The sequence below is a fragment of the Lycorma delicatula genome, chromosome 2, assembly GCF_047948215.1.
Source record: "Lycorma delicatula isolate Av1 chromosome 2, ASM4794821v1, whole genome shotgun sequence".
In the NCBI taxonomy this organism is placed as follows: domain Eukaryota; kingdom Metazoa; phylum Arthropoda; class Insecta; order Hemiptera; family Fulgoridae; genus Lycorma; species Lycorma delicatula.
The window spans coordinates 186,187,804-186,208,052 of NC_134456.1; the positions used below are offsets into that span (position 1 = coordinate 186,187,804).

Genomic DNA, 20,249 nt, shown 5'->3' on the forward strand with positions numbered 1-20,249 from the left:
TTTTAAAAAGTAAGCTACTCACCACTGATTTTTTTAATATAAAGTAAATGTACTATTTTTTATAAAAGCACAGAAAAAATTGAAGTTGAGAACTGTTCCTTTTTTGAGAATTTTGTTCATTCACATTTGATAACTTTTGTCTACAAAGTGTACATGAACAAAATCATATTAGGTAAAGTATATAGGGCTTTGATTTGTAGACCAGAATGTACTGAACACAATGCAGTTTATTTGAAAAGCCTAGGACAACCCAGTGCTGAGTAATTTAGAAAATCATAGATGCCTGCAAACGTGAAAAACAGCATGAGGCTTAAAACAAAAAATGGCCGCCATTTTTGAACTGGAAACAATAAAAATCTTTAAAAATTAGTCTCGAAATACCAAAACATAAGGGAATGCATCTACAAAGTATAATTGTTTTTTTTTTCGTAAAATGTATTCTTGCTTGTGCACACACTAACTCTTAATTCTTTTTCATATACTCTTTCTTAAGCCAAAAGATAAAAATCCTTAGCAAATTTTACAAATAACAAAATCAAATATAGTCCAGGTTTTGAAAGATTAGGATCATCATAGTATGATGATCCAAACCTCCAACCAGTAAAAGCTAATATTAAAAAATATTACACAAAAATATTTTTATATTTTGTAAACTTTAATTTTGCTCCTGAAATCTTTTTGATAAATTTCATTTCAAGATCTGTAACAACATTCAAGAAGAGGTAAATTCATTAGACAAACTTACATGAGCTGCAGTTACATTCCTTCCCCAGTAAAGTAATTTAATCCCAAAATCGTTACTTTCAAAGTGAAGTTATCCTCACAAGCCAATTTTTAAAATTCACACAGCTACTTGCCCATAATATGATACCAACACAACAGAAATAAGGAAATTGCTTAGATCATTGTTATTACCATGTTTGTAGACAAACACTATTTACAGGAAAAGAACTTACAAATTCTACTTCAACTTTAGGCTGCTCTAAATCTTGCCAATCAACTCGTCTCACTATTCCAAATACAGGCCCACTGTCATCATTGACCCAAACAACATGGTCACCAGTTTTTAATGGAACTTCACTATTATTTTTATCTGCAATAAAAGACATAAGTGTTTTAATCAAAGTAAAAATAACATAAAAATGCTAAGTTTTATATATATATAATATATAATTATATTATATAATTCTATATAAGATACACTTCATTGAAAAAAATATGGTGAACTAGGAAAAATAAATCACAAAAACAATCTAAAGAACTCTTCAACAAGTCTATTTATAATGTAAAGAAGTTTAAAAAGTATACTTCAATACACAAAAGAAAAAGAATTACAGCTTATTGTTTAATAAATTAAATGCTTATACCCTCAAGTCATCAAACAAAAAGCCTTAAGAAAAAAGTTATATCAATAATATAAAGATAAGAAAAATTATATTTTGACAGGTCATAGAACTAAACCAGTGATATAAGAAACTTACACCATTTTTAAGAATACTAGAAAAACTGAAAATAATTTAGTATTCAAGATAACCCAAAAAAAAAATATGAATGTAAAATGAAGATAAGAGATAATATGTAGTAATAAATTAATAATACATAGTAAATTAGTTAAATTAAAAGGAACTGCCCTCACTGACCTGAGGGCAATGCTTTACCAAATTTTATCTACAAATCTACTTTGTTCATATGAATATAAGTAAAAACTTTACGATGTAAGTAATATGAATGTTTTCATTTAAGTACAGTAGTGCAGTGATAAGCCTACAGTAAACTATTCTTCTACCAAATCCTTATTAACGCACTCAGAAATATTATTACAAAACAATACCACTACATATATTAAAACCTTGACACTAAAAAAAAAAGTTAAAATCAGTTACCATTTTGTAGTCATTTAAAATTAATTTTTCTAAAAAATGTTAAAATTAATTTTTTTTTACACTGGCAAAAAATCAATGAAAAACAATATGATGGTATGATTTTATATATGTTTTATTAATCATTTAAAACACATCTTTAACAAAAAAAAATATGGACTAAGTACAAACTAAAAATGAGGATACAAATTCTGTTCAAAATACAAATTCAATAATTTATTTGTTTTTGTGATATTAAAACTAAGACTAATTACAACACAAGCAGATATACAGATAGAAATTGGTCATTTCATTTACATCAAACAAAAAATTATTCAATTCTTTCTTGATAATCTACAATCCACTAGTAATAAATTTTAAATTTTGAATAAACACATATAGATATAAGCATTGCACATAAGTAACTCATGAAGATGGGACACTAATCAGCAAACCCTCAATTTATTTTACAGCATACAAATAGTTTATGTACAAGTAAGTTTTAGGGTGCCAAAACATAGACCTTAATTTTTTTATAGGATGCAACCAGGTACAAATTGAACAAAAATATATAACAAACAGTGGTGTAACAAAGATTAAAATTTGTCTACAAAATAAATTAAAACATTGAAAAATATTTAACAGTAATTTGAGCCCAAGTTAATTAAAGATGAATATGTTATAAGAATATAATTTTTTGTTTGTATTTTGTTTATGGATGTTAAATTGTCTTTAATGAAAGTGAATAATAAGTTGAAAACAGTAATGCATAAATGTTCAGTTCTCAAATGTGTGGATATGTTTGTTATATGTGGGTAATTATCCTTGAACAGTGAGTAAACTGATATTCTTATTGGAAGTTCAATCACAAAATTATATAATACATTATTGCCAGCAAAAAACTATCACCGCTAGCATTTACACTATGAACTAAAATTCACACTCGAACTAAGACAAGTTCTCTTTTATGAACCAACTCAAAAATCAATTAATACATTGTTAGCATTAAAGTAGTATCTCTGTATGTCATTTGAATTGTTTTTAGTACTGAGCATTTTAAGAACATCTACAAAAGGAAAATATCCACATTACGATATATGGAACTCTAAAATATCCACATTGGAAAAATAAACATACACATATCAGCTGACAACTACATTAAAGACAACAGTATATAACTTTAATATTTTAACCACATTTCATCAATGTGAATACACAACAAAGAAAAACTACTGTTCTAATAATACATTATTACTAATGAGTTAATATTACGAACCCCAATAAATCCTAGTTCTTGTTACAGATTAAAATAACCTCAATTTTGGTGAAAAAATATTAATAAATATATATTTTGATGAATAATTAGCACACTGCTTTAGTAATAATATTTATCTGAATATTCCTCTTGAGTAAAAATAAAAAAATAAAAGGAAGAAATAGTACTGTTAACCTCAGTGAACCTACACAAGTAGCTAACCAACCAGTAATTTAATAAATTGGAAAACAATGCTAAAAAATCTTTACAAAAAAAAAAACTACTTAATAAACTAGATGTTCACTTTGATTGTTAAACAAGTATCAGTAGATGCTGAATAATAACTACATAAAAAAATTAATGAAAAAAATAATTAACAAATAAACAACACAAAACACATAAAATAATAACTCTGCCAGTGTTTATATAATAAAAGTAAAAATAACTGTTGACCAAAGTTCAATCCTAGGCTCTTCAAACTTGACCAACAACTTTTAATATTTACTGAATCTCTTTTGTACTTTTCAATAAACTGCATATCCAAAGTAAAAACACACAACTGAATTTGTAGAAAACCAAATTGTAAACACACAATTTACTTTTCAGTTTTTAGAATAGTAGCTAAATTATGTGAAAAACTAAATCCCGAAATGTTTATTTTTGATCACAAGTAACACTTTTGAGAGTGATTTACTCTCAAGATCTAACTGGAAAACGTAGAAAAAGTTACACTGAAAATTATTTTGCACAACTGCTTTTTAAACTATTATAGAAATACAGCCACACATATACAACTATTTTGTGTGATTGGCTGAAAATATTACTGGAAAGCAGAAAATTAATGCTCATCTGAACAATCAGCAAAAGTTAATTCTCTTCTCCTAACACTGATGAAATACACCACCTATGCAAAAGCAACTACTAGAAAAATGGGGATAATGCTCAAAACAATTTGCTGAACTTTTCTGATATGCTTACAACTAAATATCTACCCTCACTGGTAATGAAGTGATAAAAAATAATTTTACTGTTACCATCAGATATTTATCAAAACAATCACAACCTTCTGGAACAAAGTTTAAATCAGTAAAATATTATTCATTCTTTACTAATGTCTGTCCTAAAAACTCAAAATGTAATAGAAAACATCTCTAGAAATAAAAAATAAACTTTGGATTAATTTTTAATTTTATCAAATCAAATTGTATGATCCTAGGTCAAACTGTTCCTAAAATTAAAAATTAAGTAGATGCCAATAAAAATAATTATACTGCCATTACTTTGTCAATGTATTTTTCACTTATTTAGTAGTAATAACAAAATGCACACAAATAATTCTCTGTTTTATTCAGGAATATCACAACACAAAAAAAGGTAGTATGAGGAATTTTATGAAAAAAAATCTGTTTCTCATCCACCTCCATTTATTTTACATTCTGTTATAGTACAAAATAGTTGGGCAATAAAATACAGAAAAATAATTACACAAAAACTATAAGCAATTAATAATATACAGTGCTGATTTTAAGTGAATCACCATTGGGATATCATAAATTAGAAAAACTATAAAGGAATTTTGTATGGGAAAATTTTCCTCAGTTTTTGAATTAATTAAAAATACCCTAATGACATTTTGAAATCTCCACCTTTTTTCATTTGGAAGCAAACTTTATTCTTTTAAAAACCCTGAATTTTTATAACATCTTCAGATACAATACTTAACTGTAAGAAATTTTTATTCTTGGACATTTTTCCTTAACTATTCAGTAGCTTCACATCACATCTCATCTCCAATTTTACCTCTCAACAACATGTAACAGTGTTTAACCTATTTTATGAAAAAAATGATACTTTCCAAGATTTTCATCCATAGTTGTGAATGTAGTTTTATAAATTTAAATTTATTTTTAAAATTATAATTTATTTTTCTTAAATTATAATAAAAAATTATTTTCCAATTTAAAAAAAAATTTATTTAGGTTTTTTGTATTGTCTTAAGTAATAATATTTGTTTTTGTAAATTGCAATAAAAAAGAATTTGTCAACATTAAATTATTAATCTATTTTCATAAACCGAGATAAAATAACTTTCTTGTCACCATTGTGTTTTTTTTTTATTTATTTACTAGAATGAAATTAGTACAGAATATCAAGCTATCAATTTAAAATGTTGCAAAGCTGAAACTAATTTACAGTTTTTTAAAGGTTAATTAAAATAATGAAATACTACAAAAATTCAATTCCATTAAAAAATAATAAAAGAATAAAATCTATAATACTGTCGACTTTCAACTTACAGGATACATATTGAATAGGTTTAAATGAAAATAAGATTTGTAACTCCTGAACAGTTGCATACAGGGGAAAATATATAAGAATAATAATATCTCAGAACTGTGTTATATTTGAAAAACATTATAAAGAATTGGGAATTAAAATTTTTTTTTAAATTAAGTTTGTCACCATATTGGAAAAATAGCAGATTTCAAATATGCGAATAGAGTATTTTTCATGTACTAAAAAATCAAGGAAGAGTTCCTTATAACCAAGTAATGTTCTTGTAGCTTTTCTAGTTTATGAGATCCCAGTAGTTCTTACATAAATGAGCATCCTGAATGAGCAAATCATGTAAAACTAAAATCTAAGGAAAAAAAAAAATCAACAATTATAATCTTACCAGCAAGTAATGAGGAAGAATTTTTTGATTCATTATGAACACTACTATTATTACAAGACATATTTTCAAATTTTTCTTTAAGCTGCAAAACTGCAGTAGTTTTATACGTTTGCACAGTATTAGTGGGCATATTTTTACTTTTATATGTAGAGGTTAAACGTAATTGATTTACAGTAACAAAGCGCCCAGTACCAGGGGGACAACTAAAGAACCTCTGACCAGCAAAACAACCATCATCTGAACTTCCATCATCATTTAATAATCTATTTTCTGGAATGACATCCTGAAACAATAATTAATAAACAATTAATACTTCAACAAACAAAAAGTTGATGTACCTAGTGTCATATTATTTCTACAACATTAATTAGAATAACAATCTGGGTATATAACATATTTAGTAGTACTTTTATCAACCCTCTTCTTCTAAAACTTAATCTGCAATATGTACAGCTCTTATTATTGAAATTCATACCATACTATCATAGTCTTTTCATTAATATAAAAAAAATTGTTAAAATAAAACGGTAACAAAATTCAAAATTTATTAGTAATACAAGGATCTTTTTCCTAATCAGAACCTTTTTAATAAATAAACAAAAATCTAATTTGCATACATTATCAGTTTTTTGACAGTGATATTACTACTGTAAGCTGTAATAATGTTGCTTAATTTATAGATGCAAGTTATTAGTATAATCAATATAATTTTCTAAAGCAGTATAACAAGCTTCATTACTCTTTTAGTTTTTTTTTTTTTTTTTTTTTATAAATCAGTTTAGAAAATTAGTCTTCTTAATTTTTATAAAACATTTAATTGTTATAATTATATCATAGTTAATTACAAAATCAGAAACAAAGCTCCTGTAATACATGGCATAGTTATTTACATAATCAATACTTTAACTTAGGATTAATAAGTAAAATTTAATCTTCAGTTTTAAAAAGATTAAAATATACAAACAACAAAATATTGCAAATATAATTTTTTGAGAGTCGCATATAAAAATAAGACAGTGCATGTCACATAAATGTAGTAGTATCTTAGAAATTTTATGATTTACAGCAAATATTAATCACACAATGGATACCAGTTTATACTTAATTTGTAAAAATTCCTCAAACAAATAACTTCTCCCAAAAATAAATTTTGAGTCTATTTTTAAACGATTCAATCAAACTCTTTTTTTAAGCTGCACTGGAAGTTTCTTATATATATATATATATGTAGGTCTAGGTCTGCATAAGATGGTGCGCTCTTGAATGTTAATGAATTATGGACATCAATACACTTTATCCCAAGTATTACATGTAAAATATTTGGAGTCAGTCTGATATTTAAAATGATTCATCCAAAATACTTACACATTAAAACTAGTACACATAATTAACAGACAGAGTTAGGGTCATAAAGTCTTTTTAAAAGAAGGTCTTCATGAATCAAAACAAATAAAATTTCCTTAGAGAATAGTTTCGTGAATTAGAAGGGAGTAAACAACCATAACATACAGATAAAAGTATAGTTTTGTCTACAATTTTTATAAAGTATTAATAAAATATTCCTGTTTTACATTTATTGTTAATTGAGCTACTAGGAATCTCAGTGTTAAAAGGTTACTTAAAAAGGTTACACTTGAATAAAATAACTTTGAGTAAAAGAACATTATCGTAAACCCAAATCATAACTTGAATGAAAACTCATAAAGTTGATTTTTTAAGAATATACAAATTTACAAACAATTCTTTTCAGGTATTTTCTGTCTTTCTTTCAAAATTTTAGTCAGCCACTTTACATCATTCTCATTGTAAAAGTATCTGAATGGCATGTGGATGCAGACACTGAGACATTATGACTGACAAAAAACTTTTCTGTTATTTACCAAACGATCAATTTTTTTGTCACACTATAAACAGCTAGCAAGAAAACAATTTTATTTTTTGCTTTGATTAGTTACCTTGAATGAAATGTAAATCCAAATAATTCATTAAATATTTTAACTAACTGAATGCATTTGCTAATTCATTAGGATAAATAACAATAACATTTAAAACAATTCATCATTACATTAAACATCTTTTCATGAAAAAAAAAACTTAACCATGAGCTTAATAAATAACAAATGAAAATATAAAAGGTTTCACTAAAGGAAAATAAACATATGCAGATGATAAGCAATTTAAAACGTCTTATCATTGGGATGTAACCTGTTACTCATTCATCTGGTTCTGAGTTATCCCAGCAAGTCTGGTTTATTACATTCATACTCCATTATAATAATCTTGATATTAAAAAAGATTCTCTTAGATGCTAAACATAAATATCACATTGATGCTTACATCTCCAAAATAAAAAAATTTCATTTAAATCAACTATTTTATTTCTAAGTACTAGATCAAAGGTGAAAATTCTCTTAAATCTTAAATTCAAAGCTATATGACAATACCATTATTCAACAAAACAACAGGTATAGAACCAAAGATTCTGAACAACATTCCTGTGTTACTGAAACTAACATAACACCACAATGTCATCATTATTACTTTTAAAAGAAAAATATACAGCATGATTAACTTAGATAATATAAGATATAACCACCCTTTAGTATTGCAGCTTCAAAATCCCCTACTAAATAATTTTTGATTTTCTTTAATAAAATTTTGAAAATGCATTTTTTAGATGTCATATAATATATCACATTCTACCATAATATATCTCAGAAAGATCACTCTAAGGACATTTTCACAGTATTAACAACGAAATGAACACAAGCAATTTGTGAAAAAAGAGGGTAATACCTCTTGGTATCGCTATACGAGTGAATATGTCAAGTGTCTCTACTCCAACATACATGCAATGTAATACAAATTGTGGTTAAAATAAATAAGTGTTTTACATATACAAAAGATAGACTTAACACTTAAAAAAAAAAAGGAATGCGATTATAAAAAATACTTTTGCATTCCAACAACTTAACTCACACCCAAGAGCAATCTCTGATATTTCTAATTTCATTTTCATCGAAATGTAGGTTTCCTCACCTTTTACATTCTTGTGTAAGTTATTTTCATACAAACAGCATTTTTTAAGGGCCAAATTTTAGATACAAAAATTTTTTTTAATGAAAAACAAAAAATACCATATATTAATAATAACAATTAAAAATAAGTATTTATATGTTTGAACTTTCTGCAATCAGCATCAAATTAAAGGGTTAGTATTGTAAGATCAAAAAAGTATTCACTTTTACTAAATAATTTTAATTTTATTACTTGTTTTAGGTTTTTCTTATCAAACCTGGAGGAGCCTTCAGTCCATTTTATTATTCTTATAAGTTATAATTCCTTAAATTATTTTGAGATAAATTAAAAATATATAAATTTATTTCACAATAATGTTTAATCTTTTTAATTATGGTTTTTATTACTAGTTCCTCTGACGTATAAGCACACGTATACTGTACTTGCACTGATCAAAAATTAAAAAAAGGTTCATGTGAACAAATACCCTAATCATCCTAAATTTTTCCTCTGCTTGCCAATTTGCGTTTTTTCCTGTAATATATAACTACAAAGCTTACACAGTTAAGAAATCAATCCATATCATAAAAAACCCATCTGTAACTGGATATTAATCTGCAGTTGCTAAATCAGTGAATAAATAACTTAATAGAATAACAAAAATTATTAGATAAGTATTTCTTTAACAACTATATTGTTATATAACTATAAATAATAAATAAATGTTACTGCTGATATAGCTGTAAAATGAAAACCATCCATCCAATATAATCCATTGACCTTGGGAGAAACTGAAAAATTTTGTAACTTTATATAGATGGTTATGTTTTTTGATTGCTTTGGATTTGACTGATTGAAAAGTCTTTTGACCCAGAATACAAATATTCTATTCAATAAAATAGATGAAATATATTGCATAAGATCCTGATTGCATAATACTATAAGTGCAAAGACAATTTAGAAAAACTGAGAGATGTTCCATTCATAGATTGCTGTTTTGTGAAGTAGCTTCAATGTACATGTAGGCATGCCTTAGATACTATGATTTATAAAAATATGATGAATGAAGATAAAGGTTTACCGACAAATCTTAGAATTTTATACAAGTTAAAAAATAAAACACATTATAAAGTAAGTGGAAAAAAATTGTTTGTTCAAAGAGAAAAACATACCTCTTTTTAAAACATAGCACATTTCCTCTTAACTACGCGTACATAAATTACTCATTTATAACACAACTGAAGCGTGCTTTGAATGATATTTTCCCAATTAAAACATTTCATCATCAAATAATCACATAAATTTAATGTTAGCACATATTTTAGATAACAAAGCAATCTAGATTATCAATGATTTTTAAAAATGATGAAACGTTACTTTGAAAATGTATTTTTTTAAACACTCCATATTATCCACAAAAAATTAACATATTTCTAACGCAAGAACTTTGGTTTTCTATAATCTTCTCTTAATGATGTTATTCAAACATATACATAATTTAAGACATTACATTGCAATCTTAGTTGTAAACATTTACAATACTTTTTTTTAAATTAATATACATATAAATATTTTAAATTAATAAAACATATTAAAAAAAAAGAAGAAATTAATGCAATACCTTATTGTGAGCAAATAATAATAATATTGTGTATAATATTCAGTGTTCATGTGAAGGTCAATAAAAATGTTATTCTCTTAAGTCATAGAGAAACAATGAACTTACTGGCAAAAAAAAAAAAACAAACAATGAAACATTGTTAATAACAATCACTTTATATAAAATTTCATAACAAATTTAGTAACATGACATAAAAGGCCATTTAAATATATATATATATATATAAATGAATAATCATAATTTAAATATATGTTTGATGTGATTGTTTTAAAGATCATGATAAATGTTCTGTCACTGCTATGTTTTATGTTTTTATTACAACTTTTTATTAAACACTAACCGAACAAATTAGAAATTACACATGTACACTATATGAGACTGTTTTACCTGTTCTGTACTCTGGTTGTTGTACAAAAGTAAAAATCATAATTAACAAGACTGAAGACGGTTTAGGGACAAAAGACATCTCTCAATCACTCAACTGTTCTGTTACTTTCAAAGATTTTCCATAGATTAATAACGATAAATACATATGAAATTAACAATTATATTTACTACTTTTGTAATACTATTTATTCTTCATGATACAGAAAAATAACAACCATAAAAGAAACAAAATATTTGTTGAAACACTTTGTTTTTAGATTACAGATAACAAAACATTTTACCCTGATTTTTGCTCTGAGAGTACAATGAAATTTTTTGCACCGAAATTAACAAAATCTTTTTTTTTAAGGCAATAAATCTGAAAAATTTAATAAAGTTTCACAACTGTACCTGTAAAAGTTTGTTAAAAACTTTAAAAGTTAAAAAAAAAATGGAGTGCATTAATGCATTTTTCAGTTTTCTATAAATTAACTTAATAAATTTTCAATAAACAATCAAATTTCTAACAAAATTTGATGAGAATTTAATGCTGGGAAAATTCATGTAAATAAAGTAATATAAAATAAAAGTTTCAAAAATTTGACTTTAATTTAAAACAAAACAGACCAAAATGTGGCTGAAAAATATTACAATTTTAAACAATACAAAATACATTTATAGGGATTTTTAAGTACATTAATAGCGTTATTAATATATAGATACCATTATATTAATGTAATAAATCAGCTCTTAAAGGTATTACAATGCAATTTTGAATGATCCCTACATTCTGTTTTCAAAAACATGTTATTGTGTATTTGAACAAATTTGTGGACGAAATTGAAGAATTATTTGTATATAACTAAAAAAATTACTTTAATAATATTATGGAGAAATTTTAACACATATACTAAATTTTTATTCTTCCACAAATATTCTTGGTAATGATTGGTGCCACACAGCAGGTCTCTAAATAAAGTTATTATCTATTATCTATCATACAAACATTTTTTGTAGGAAACAAGAGATACAATTGTTGTATCTAAACATTAATAAAATTTTACATTTTCCAACTCACAATAGGGTATTCTTTTTTTGTTTTTAGCAAATTAAAACAAATGCAGTACCTTTAAAGGCCTAATACTCTTACATATAATAAAAACCAAAGGTCTTATTCCCATGTCCCAAAGGTTCTCTTCACAGGTCTAACAATTAAAAGTCCACCATTTTGAACAGCAATGTTGGAGCAATATTACTCCAAAGTTACATTTACAAAATGATTGAAGTGATGAGTATAAATTCAAGTTTATTTTCCATTTAACATGAAGATGTTTTTTTTAAACTGCTATAATTGTTTTACTTCTTGTTTATTCACAAATTTATTTATAAAATTCATGGTTTGCATATAGGGAAAATTGTACATTAATATCAATTATAATACTAAGTAAACTGTGCAAAGTAAATTCAGTTAACTATACAGAAAAATACAACAGCCACATACACCTAAATCAAAATGATATTTCAGCAAAGGAGAATATACAACACATTTATTTCTAGATTAAGAAGCTAATGTGGTGATGTAAATTAATAATAAATATTGTAAAAAGTATATAAAAGCAATAATTTATTTTAAACTGCTTATTCATCAACACTATATTCCTAACTCAAGAAAACATTAAAATAAAATAAAAGATAGCCAAACGTGTCAAAATTAACCATACATTTTTTTTTTAAATATTAATTTCTTGCCAATGTTTTATTTTTTGTTTGGATACAGGCAAGACACAAAACTGCAACCCTTAAATCATAATGGTTCCATTTACATCTGAAGCATCATAAATTTCTGAACATAAAAAATTAAAATGTAAAGCATAAATGCCAACATCCAAAACAATTCTTAATAAACCCACTCTCATCTATCAGGTTAAAGAAGACTGATCAGTTTTCCCATTGGCTGACAACATAATACTCATATTTTAATTAGGTAAAGGTCTCAGCTAATGATTCTATTTGAAATTAACTAAAACATTGACCAGAACTGTTGAAAAAATTGTTAAATAAAAAAAAATAATACACATGTATTTCTTTCAATCATAAAACTTAAGTTATCGTGCTACTTCATGCAATAAAAATCTTATTATTATGAACAAGAAGTTAGTTTCAACAAGATTTTGTAATATATCACTTCTGTTTGTCAAACAAATAATAACAAGAAAAATTGCTTCATAAGTTAACACTACTAACATCATCACAATATGGCCATTGTTGCATTCTTGTTTTTACTTATACTAATGTTAATTTTCAAAGCTGATGCCAATCTACCTTTATAAATGATGAAAACATTGGGCACTTTAAAAATAATAAAATAAGTATATTAAAAATTAGTGTTCAGAAGGTGGACTATCATATCAGAGGAAGCTGCCAAAGTATTATATTTTGCAAAAATTATTTTTCTTTGTACCATCCCTGAGAACAATAGGCAAGTCAAAACTTCATCTTAACCTACTCCTAAACTACCTTAACTTCAATTTTATTACAACTTGCTCATTCAATAATTCTTAATGGAGTACAAACATTTTCAATTAAAAATTGCCTTTCCATAAAATTTTTTTCATCACAGATATCAATATTTTGTCATATGGTAACTTAATATCAAATGAGAAGGCTTATTTTCAAATAGTCTTCTATGGAACTCCAGAAACCTACTCGTTCTATCTTTAAATATGTTGTGCATGTTAACATGTTGTTTTAAAAATAGTTTTTTGTGGATCAGAAAAAGCACAAAAAATGCTGGTAGTAGACATCATCACTTGACTAAGACAACTTTTGTAATCAATATAATCAAGGAGACAAGACTTGTTTCTTCACTTGAAACTGACTATGGAAGGAAGGAAAAAGAAATACATCAATAATGTGAATGGCGCATCACTGACAAAGTGAAGCAAATGAAGGAGGTTTTCAAGAATGAGCTCCAGGAAAGTTTCCATCATTAACATTACAAGCTGCCAAACAAAACTGATTTGATGAAAATAAAATACAACCTTTTTTTAAATGTACAGCATTCAGTTGTTTCATAAAATAATTTACTCCAGGATCATTTAAGAGCTTCCTGTATATAATGAGAATTTAATGTAAGCAACATGCAAAAGTTGCTACACTACATGTGTATGACAACAAACTTAAAAAAAAATTTGTCGATAAAGTTTACTTAAAAAAAAAATTATCAAAAATTTTAACTACACATTCAAAAGCAGTAAAAACTTATTTTAAAAAGTAAAACTTTTATAAACATTTTTAATAAAATTACATTATAACTAGAAATTTAAACATAAAAAGAAATAATGATGAAAAAATCTGGTGAACATTGTGTAACAGTATTTGTGAAACGGTATCAATAACATTTTTTCTTGGATTAAAACTTTATGAATTGTGAAGGTCGAACCAATCTGATTAAGGAAGAGAGCTTCATTTAATTAAGGGAGGGATTGCTTCATAATAATCAAAAGGCCCATAACTCAGAAGAAAACATGCAATATATAATTGCATCAAAAATAAATAATTGATAAAAGAGAACACTTATGTAAATGTCAAATGTCACCTTCCACATACTGTAAAACTCAGTATCAAAATTCTTTATTATAGTGATATGTGGTACATTAGATTTAGCAGCGCAGTTACTACAGTGGTCAACAGTCTTTCCCACAATCAATTTGTTTCATGTATGTTTCTTAGCAAAGCAATTTTCCATTATTCTTTCTCATCATTTTAGCTGCCTCAACTGGGCATCTGCCTCTTCAGAAACTAAAAGTAAGTAAACATCAAACAAAAGTTTAAAAAATTTCTAAACTTCTTTCTATAGATTAAAAAATACAAAATCCTTATTTTGTATTTCTTTATTTTAACTATTTGCTGAAATCAATTGTTAACTTCTAGTTTTTAGTAGTAAAATTAAATATTTTTTTCTTTCTAATTACTTAAAAGATCAATCAACATAATTATTATGAAAAGGTAACTTAATGCTAATTAGACATTTTATAAAAAATCAGATGTGGACATCACATGACTTCCTTGTATGCCTATTAAATTACATATACACGTTTTTTGCTGCACTTCATTTAAACTTATTTCATTTGAAAGTGAGATATGATCCTTCAATTCTTTAATAAAGTGGAGAGTTATAAAATTGCTGAAATATTAGTTTTTATTAACATCAAATTCTAGAATTATTAATTCAACAATCTTACATGAAATATAAGGATAGAATAAAAGTCCCTTTATTACTTGTATTTCTAGATCAAAATTATTTGTATCTTCACGAGTTGCTGATTAACAAAAGTTTCAAATTTCTGGTGTATTGTATAAACAAAAGTTAATAATAATTAAACTATTCCAATCAGTGAACTCCTTTACACTGGTTACAAATGTTAATTTTGACCTTACAGTGTAAAATATTCAGTTTCTATTTTTTGATTATTGAATATTGAATTTTTTGATGGTGAATAACTATTAAAAAATGAAAAAGAAACAATCATATAGAAATACGAAAGATAACAAGAAGAAATATATCTAAAAAAAGTCAAGAAAATGTATATGAAGAGGAAGAAAATGTTAAGAACAAGGGAAGAATTAAAAAAAATTAAGAGAAGATGATAAAAATAAATGAGGAAGAAAATGTTAAAACCAAAGAAAGAATAAAAACATTAAAGATGATAAATATAAAGAGGAAGAAAATGTTAATACCAAGGAAAGAATGATGAATATAAAGAGAGAAAATTTGAAAACTAGAGAATGTGTACACAAATTAAGATCAAAAGAATTACATCACACCAAGAGTGATTAAATGATTAACAACAAAAAGCAGACAAACGAAATGATCAACTCCGACTTAGGAAGAATACTGTCAGACAATATCAGATGAGTAATGAACTAAAAAATAATAATTTTTTTGCAATTTATTTAAGATCGAGCATTTATATCTCGGTGTATATGTTGCTCTTGTGAGGGTCTATTTTCAGTCACTCTGTAGTTAACTTTAATGCATATAAAATTAAACAGGAAATTCCAGAATAATTAAATAAAATTAAACAGCAATTAAACTATCAAATCCAAAAATAATAAGATTCTAAATTACAATTTTCAATTAATATTAAATAATCAGATGTTTCACCAGATCTATTGCATATACACGTATGTAATAATGCCTATTAAATTACATATACACATTTTTAAAAGTACATAAAATTTTATTTTGCTAATACTTCTGATTTTTTTTTCATTGTTATTATTGAATTATTATTATTTGTAAATTTTTGTTACAATCACGGGTTAATAATTATTAATAAATCAATATATTTCAGTAAAAAAAAAAAAAAAAGTTAAAAAAACTGAGATTAAGTCTGTCTCGAACTTATGTGACTTCCCTTGTAATATCAAATTATTTCATTAATTAAAATTGTATTTGGCTATAACTCTGAAACCAATGAAAATAAGTACCACTTATGATATATTGTTGAAAAGCTCTCAATGAGGGCTTATTACTGCAGTTACGAAAAAGTTCAAAATCAATTTTTTTGGATTTTGGGCTTTTTTTGGACACGTTTGGTTCAGTTGATTGCAATCAAAAGGAGAGATGCACAACTTGATGTTATAACAGTCCTAAATCCAAAATTTAAACATCCTATGACTAATTGTTTTTGAGTTATGGGATATATAATAACATACAGACATCATGCCAAAACTAGTCAAAATGGAATCAGGAATGTTCAAAATGAATACTTCATCATCACAATACTTCTAAAATAACAAGGTTACATGCAGGTAAATTCGATAAAAATACAACATAAACATAACAGTGAAAATAAATTTCTTTCAAAAGAGAAGCATAATTAATTTCTTTTGTTTTATTAAACACATAAGCAAACAATAGCACCAAAATAACTACTTCTGTTATTAAAATTATTACTTTTACTCAAGTTGAACACAAAATTCATAAATAGTATTTAGTTTAAAAAACAAACAACAAAATCTGGTAACTAAAAACAATGGTGTACTTATATACTGCACGCAGAAAATAATATTTTCAAATAAAGCGTAATCAGAAATATATTAAAACGACATACAAGCTATTTGTTTATGCTCTATAAGATTATTAACAAGTTTTAAAAAGGATGCTAGACAAAGAAAGTACTTAAAAAAATTAAAACACACAGTATAAGACTAAAAGAGTATAACACCACCTTTTGCATTAGAAAAAATGCACAATAATAAAATTATTTAATTCATTTTTACCAAAATATAAGGAGTAGTGAAACTGAAGCAGGAGTCATTCATCATTGCTTTTGGGCCAGACATGGACTTCTGCATTTTCCAGATTCAGTTTGTTTTGGATATGAACATGCAATGGTAATTTACACTTACTGCAGTTTTGCCCAATACAATCAGTATCAAAAATTATAATAAAGTATAAACATTTGAAAAAACATACAAAGACAAAGTTTCAATTGACAAAAATGGTACTAAGGATACATCATATCTTTCATATATTTTAACTGAAAATGTTTAAAAATTTATTATTAAAGTAGTTTTATTTATAAAATTAGATTACATGTTTGGTTTCAAAGGTTTACAGTTTTAAAAGAAGTAATTAATATCTTAATTTTCAACTAGCTTTTTGGTTGTTTCTTGAAGAGCAATTTAATATACTACATCAAGAGAAAAAATTAAGTTTATAATGACAAAAAAAAGAAAGGTTACAGTGCAATATAGTTTACAATAATTGGATTTTCCAGCAGAGTTATCTAACTAATCTGCATTACTTAAAAAGTTATCTAATTTGCAGATAAATATAATGATGTCCAGACTAAATTTTTTGAAGTCAATGTTTGAAAAAGAATAGTACTCTTTTTTAATGTTTTTCAATAAACAATTCGAGTTTATTAAATAAAATTTAGTTTTTACGATTTTTGAAAAATTCAAATTTCAGGAGTGCCAAAACCTTATGTTAATAAATTTCCATAGGAACATTATTATTACAATTTTTACTATTCAATAATAATATTAACAATATTTTATTCTAAAATCTTTTATATATTTCAACACTAAAGCTTACTTTCCATTACTCAGAAATATGCCCCAACCATCATTTTGCTTGGGCAATTAAACACCAAACTCTGCACTGCTAAACTTACTGCCCCACCTTTATACTATGTTATACCTAGTACTATGTTATTTACCATGGATTATCACATTTTTCATCAATTTATCAAATATCCAAATATCTCTATGTAAAGATATAAAAGTTTTTATTCACTTAATCAATTTGGCAATAATAGAATTAGAAATTCTGATGGAGAAATGCTGTAATTACAAACAACTAAAACAAAAGAAAATTAATATTAAATCACTCTAGATGTGGAAACACATCATACAATACTATTACATTATTATTATTATTAACATTTTGCTCATATAAATAAGCAATTTAATGATAGGCCTTGAAAAAATAATACTCATAACTAATAACAAATTTAACAAGGATTCTACCATTTATAATGCTAGATAAGAGTTAACTAAATAAGTGACATCCTGTTCAAAAAACAAACATAGTCTCCTGAAATGATAGGTTGTTCTATGTAATTTAAATAAATTCTTTAAAACAGCGCACAAATAACACTGAGCTGTTTCATATTAATAAATATTGTAATAGATAAACACGCATATTCAAAGGAATGAAAATAGCATCATTGAGTATAGATAATTCATATGCATTATTATTAGCTTGAAAGCTAACAACAATGCTATATATTGAACCCAGACAGTACTTGTTAGAAAAACTCCACCAAAAGTTACAGAATAGCCAGCTCTTTTTTCAAACATTAAACAACAAATTATTACCAACAAATTATTGTATATTACACAAAAATCTACACTGAAATACACAAAATCATGTTTTGATTGATAATCAAACTTAGTTAACCATATTTATAACAAAATAAATACACAAAATTGTGTAATTAATTACCATCCAATAATCTAAGCTATTAGGGCAGGGCAGAGCACAACATAATTGTAATTACATTGTAAATTTGAAGTACATAACTATATAAAATAAAAGTAGGCAGAAGCAGTCATCCGGAATAAATACTGTTCGTTGCATACATGGAAAAGACAAATTAAAATAGTAAAGTGAACCATAAACATGGAAAAAAATATTAAGCATGTAGGAAACTAAAATGTACTAAAAATTATTCACAAAGATTAAATACTTGTTAGATCATAAAATTTCAACAAAACGTAAAGTAATTCATAATTACCAAATGAAAAGTAATGCAAATTCAAGATAAATAAAGTGCAGATACAAATTAACTATTCTTTTAATAAAGTATCTTAAATGCAGTGAAAAATACCAATTCAATTATAACCTAACTAATGACAATAAAAGATTGGCAGAGTCATACCAATAATTCAATTCCGAAGTAAATTCCTCTCCCCATTTTCATTATTGGCCCTTTATATTTCACTACGGCTGTCTCACCAACACCATTTCCACCACTGGGATAAAATTTTACCAAATTTTCTTTTTCAATACTGGCCAACTGTTGGCATAAATCTCTATCTTTTAATATGTTAACTCTTTCAGTTCTGGAAGGTATTGCGCTAATTAACGGCCATAATATCTTATCAACGGGTAAAAGTTTCGTTAATGGACAAATCCACACACTTTCTTCATTAAGATTGCAACATTCCTCATAATTGACAACTTTAACACCAACATGCAACTCGTCCACTGAGCAGGCAACATGAACAAGTGTACCGAGAATTAACGTTTCCTTCACTTTAACGATACAATCACTTAATTTCGTAGCAACAACATTTTCTGATACCACGTAATATGACTCGCTAAGTTTTTTTGACTTTCTTCTAGTCGACATAATTTAAGGTTTAAAATCATACACTATGTATGAACATGGGGAGACAACACATCCGCAAATAATAACAATCAAAAATGTTTTAAAAACTAAAATTTTTAACACTGACTAAATTGACAAAAAGCCCATAAAGTACAGCCATGGGATTAGGCATCAACATGCTGTTTACTACATGCAATGAAATATAATGTAATAAACATTGCTATACATACTACATAGATATTTGTTTTTAAAATACTTAAAGTAGTAATAACGGTTATTAATATTTAAACATGTCGAGAAGTAATAAAACAAAAAAACATGACATAACATTTAAACATCTGTACCTGACAACCTAAAACACTGCCCTTACAATCATACTACTTTGTCGCCATTGTGTTACTGCACAGCTGTTACACAAATAAAAATTAAGCTTTATCACAAATATTCTCTCTCATGTAGGCAAATTGAAGAAAATAAATTTATCTGGATTAAAACCAGGTTTTCTTTTTAGCTAGTTTCATGTTGGTTCATTTTTCCTAAGTGG

General features: G+C 25.8%; 1 protein-coding gene across 1 annotated transcript in view; it reads right to left on the reverse strand.

The window, feature by feature from the left end:
- CYLD (ubiquitin carboxyl-terminal hydrolase CYLD) overlaps positions 1 to 20,040 on the reverse strand; it is a 94,113-nt gene extending 74,073 nt beyond the window's left edge. Inside the window, exons 1-3 of the mRNA XM_075356859.1 lie at positions 19,253 to 20,040; positions 5,792 to 6,074; positions 957 to 1,093 (exon numbers count right to left, since the gene is read on the reverse strand). Of these exons, the coding sequence (XP_075212974.1) occupies positions 957 to 1,093; positions 5,792 to 6,074; positions 19,253 to 19,726 (894 nt within the window). The 5' untranslated portion in view covers positions 19,727 to 20,040. The remainder of the gene's footprint in view (positions 1 to 956; positions 1,094 to 5,791; positions 6,075 to 19,252) is intronic.
- Positions 20,041 to 20,249: the final 209 nt, after the last annotated feature.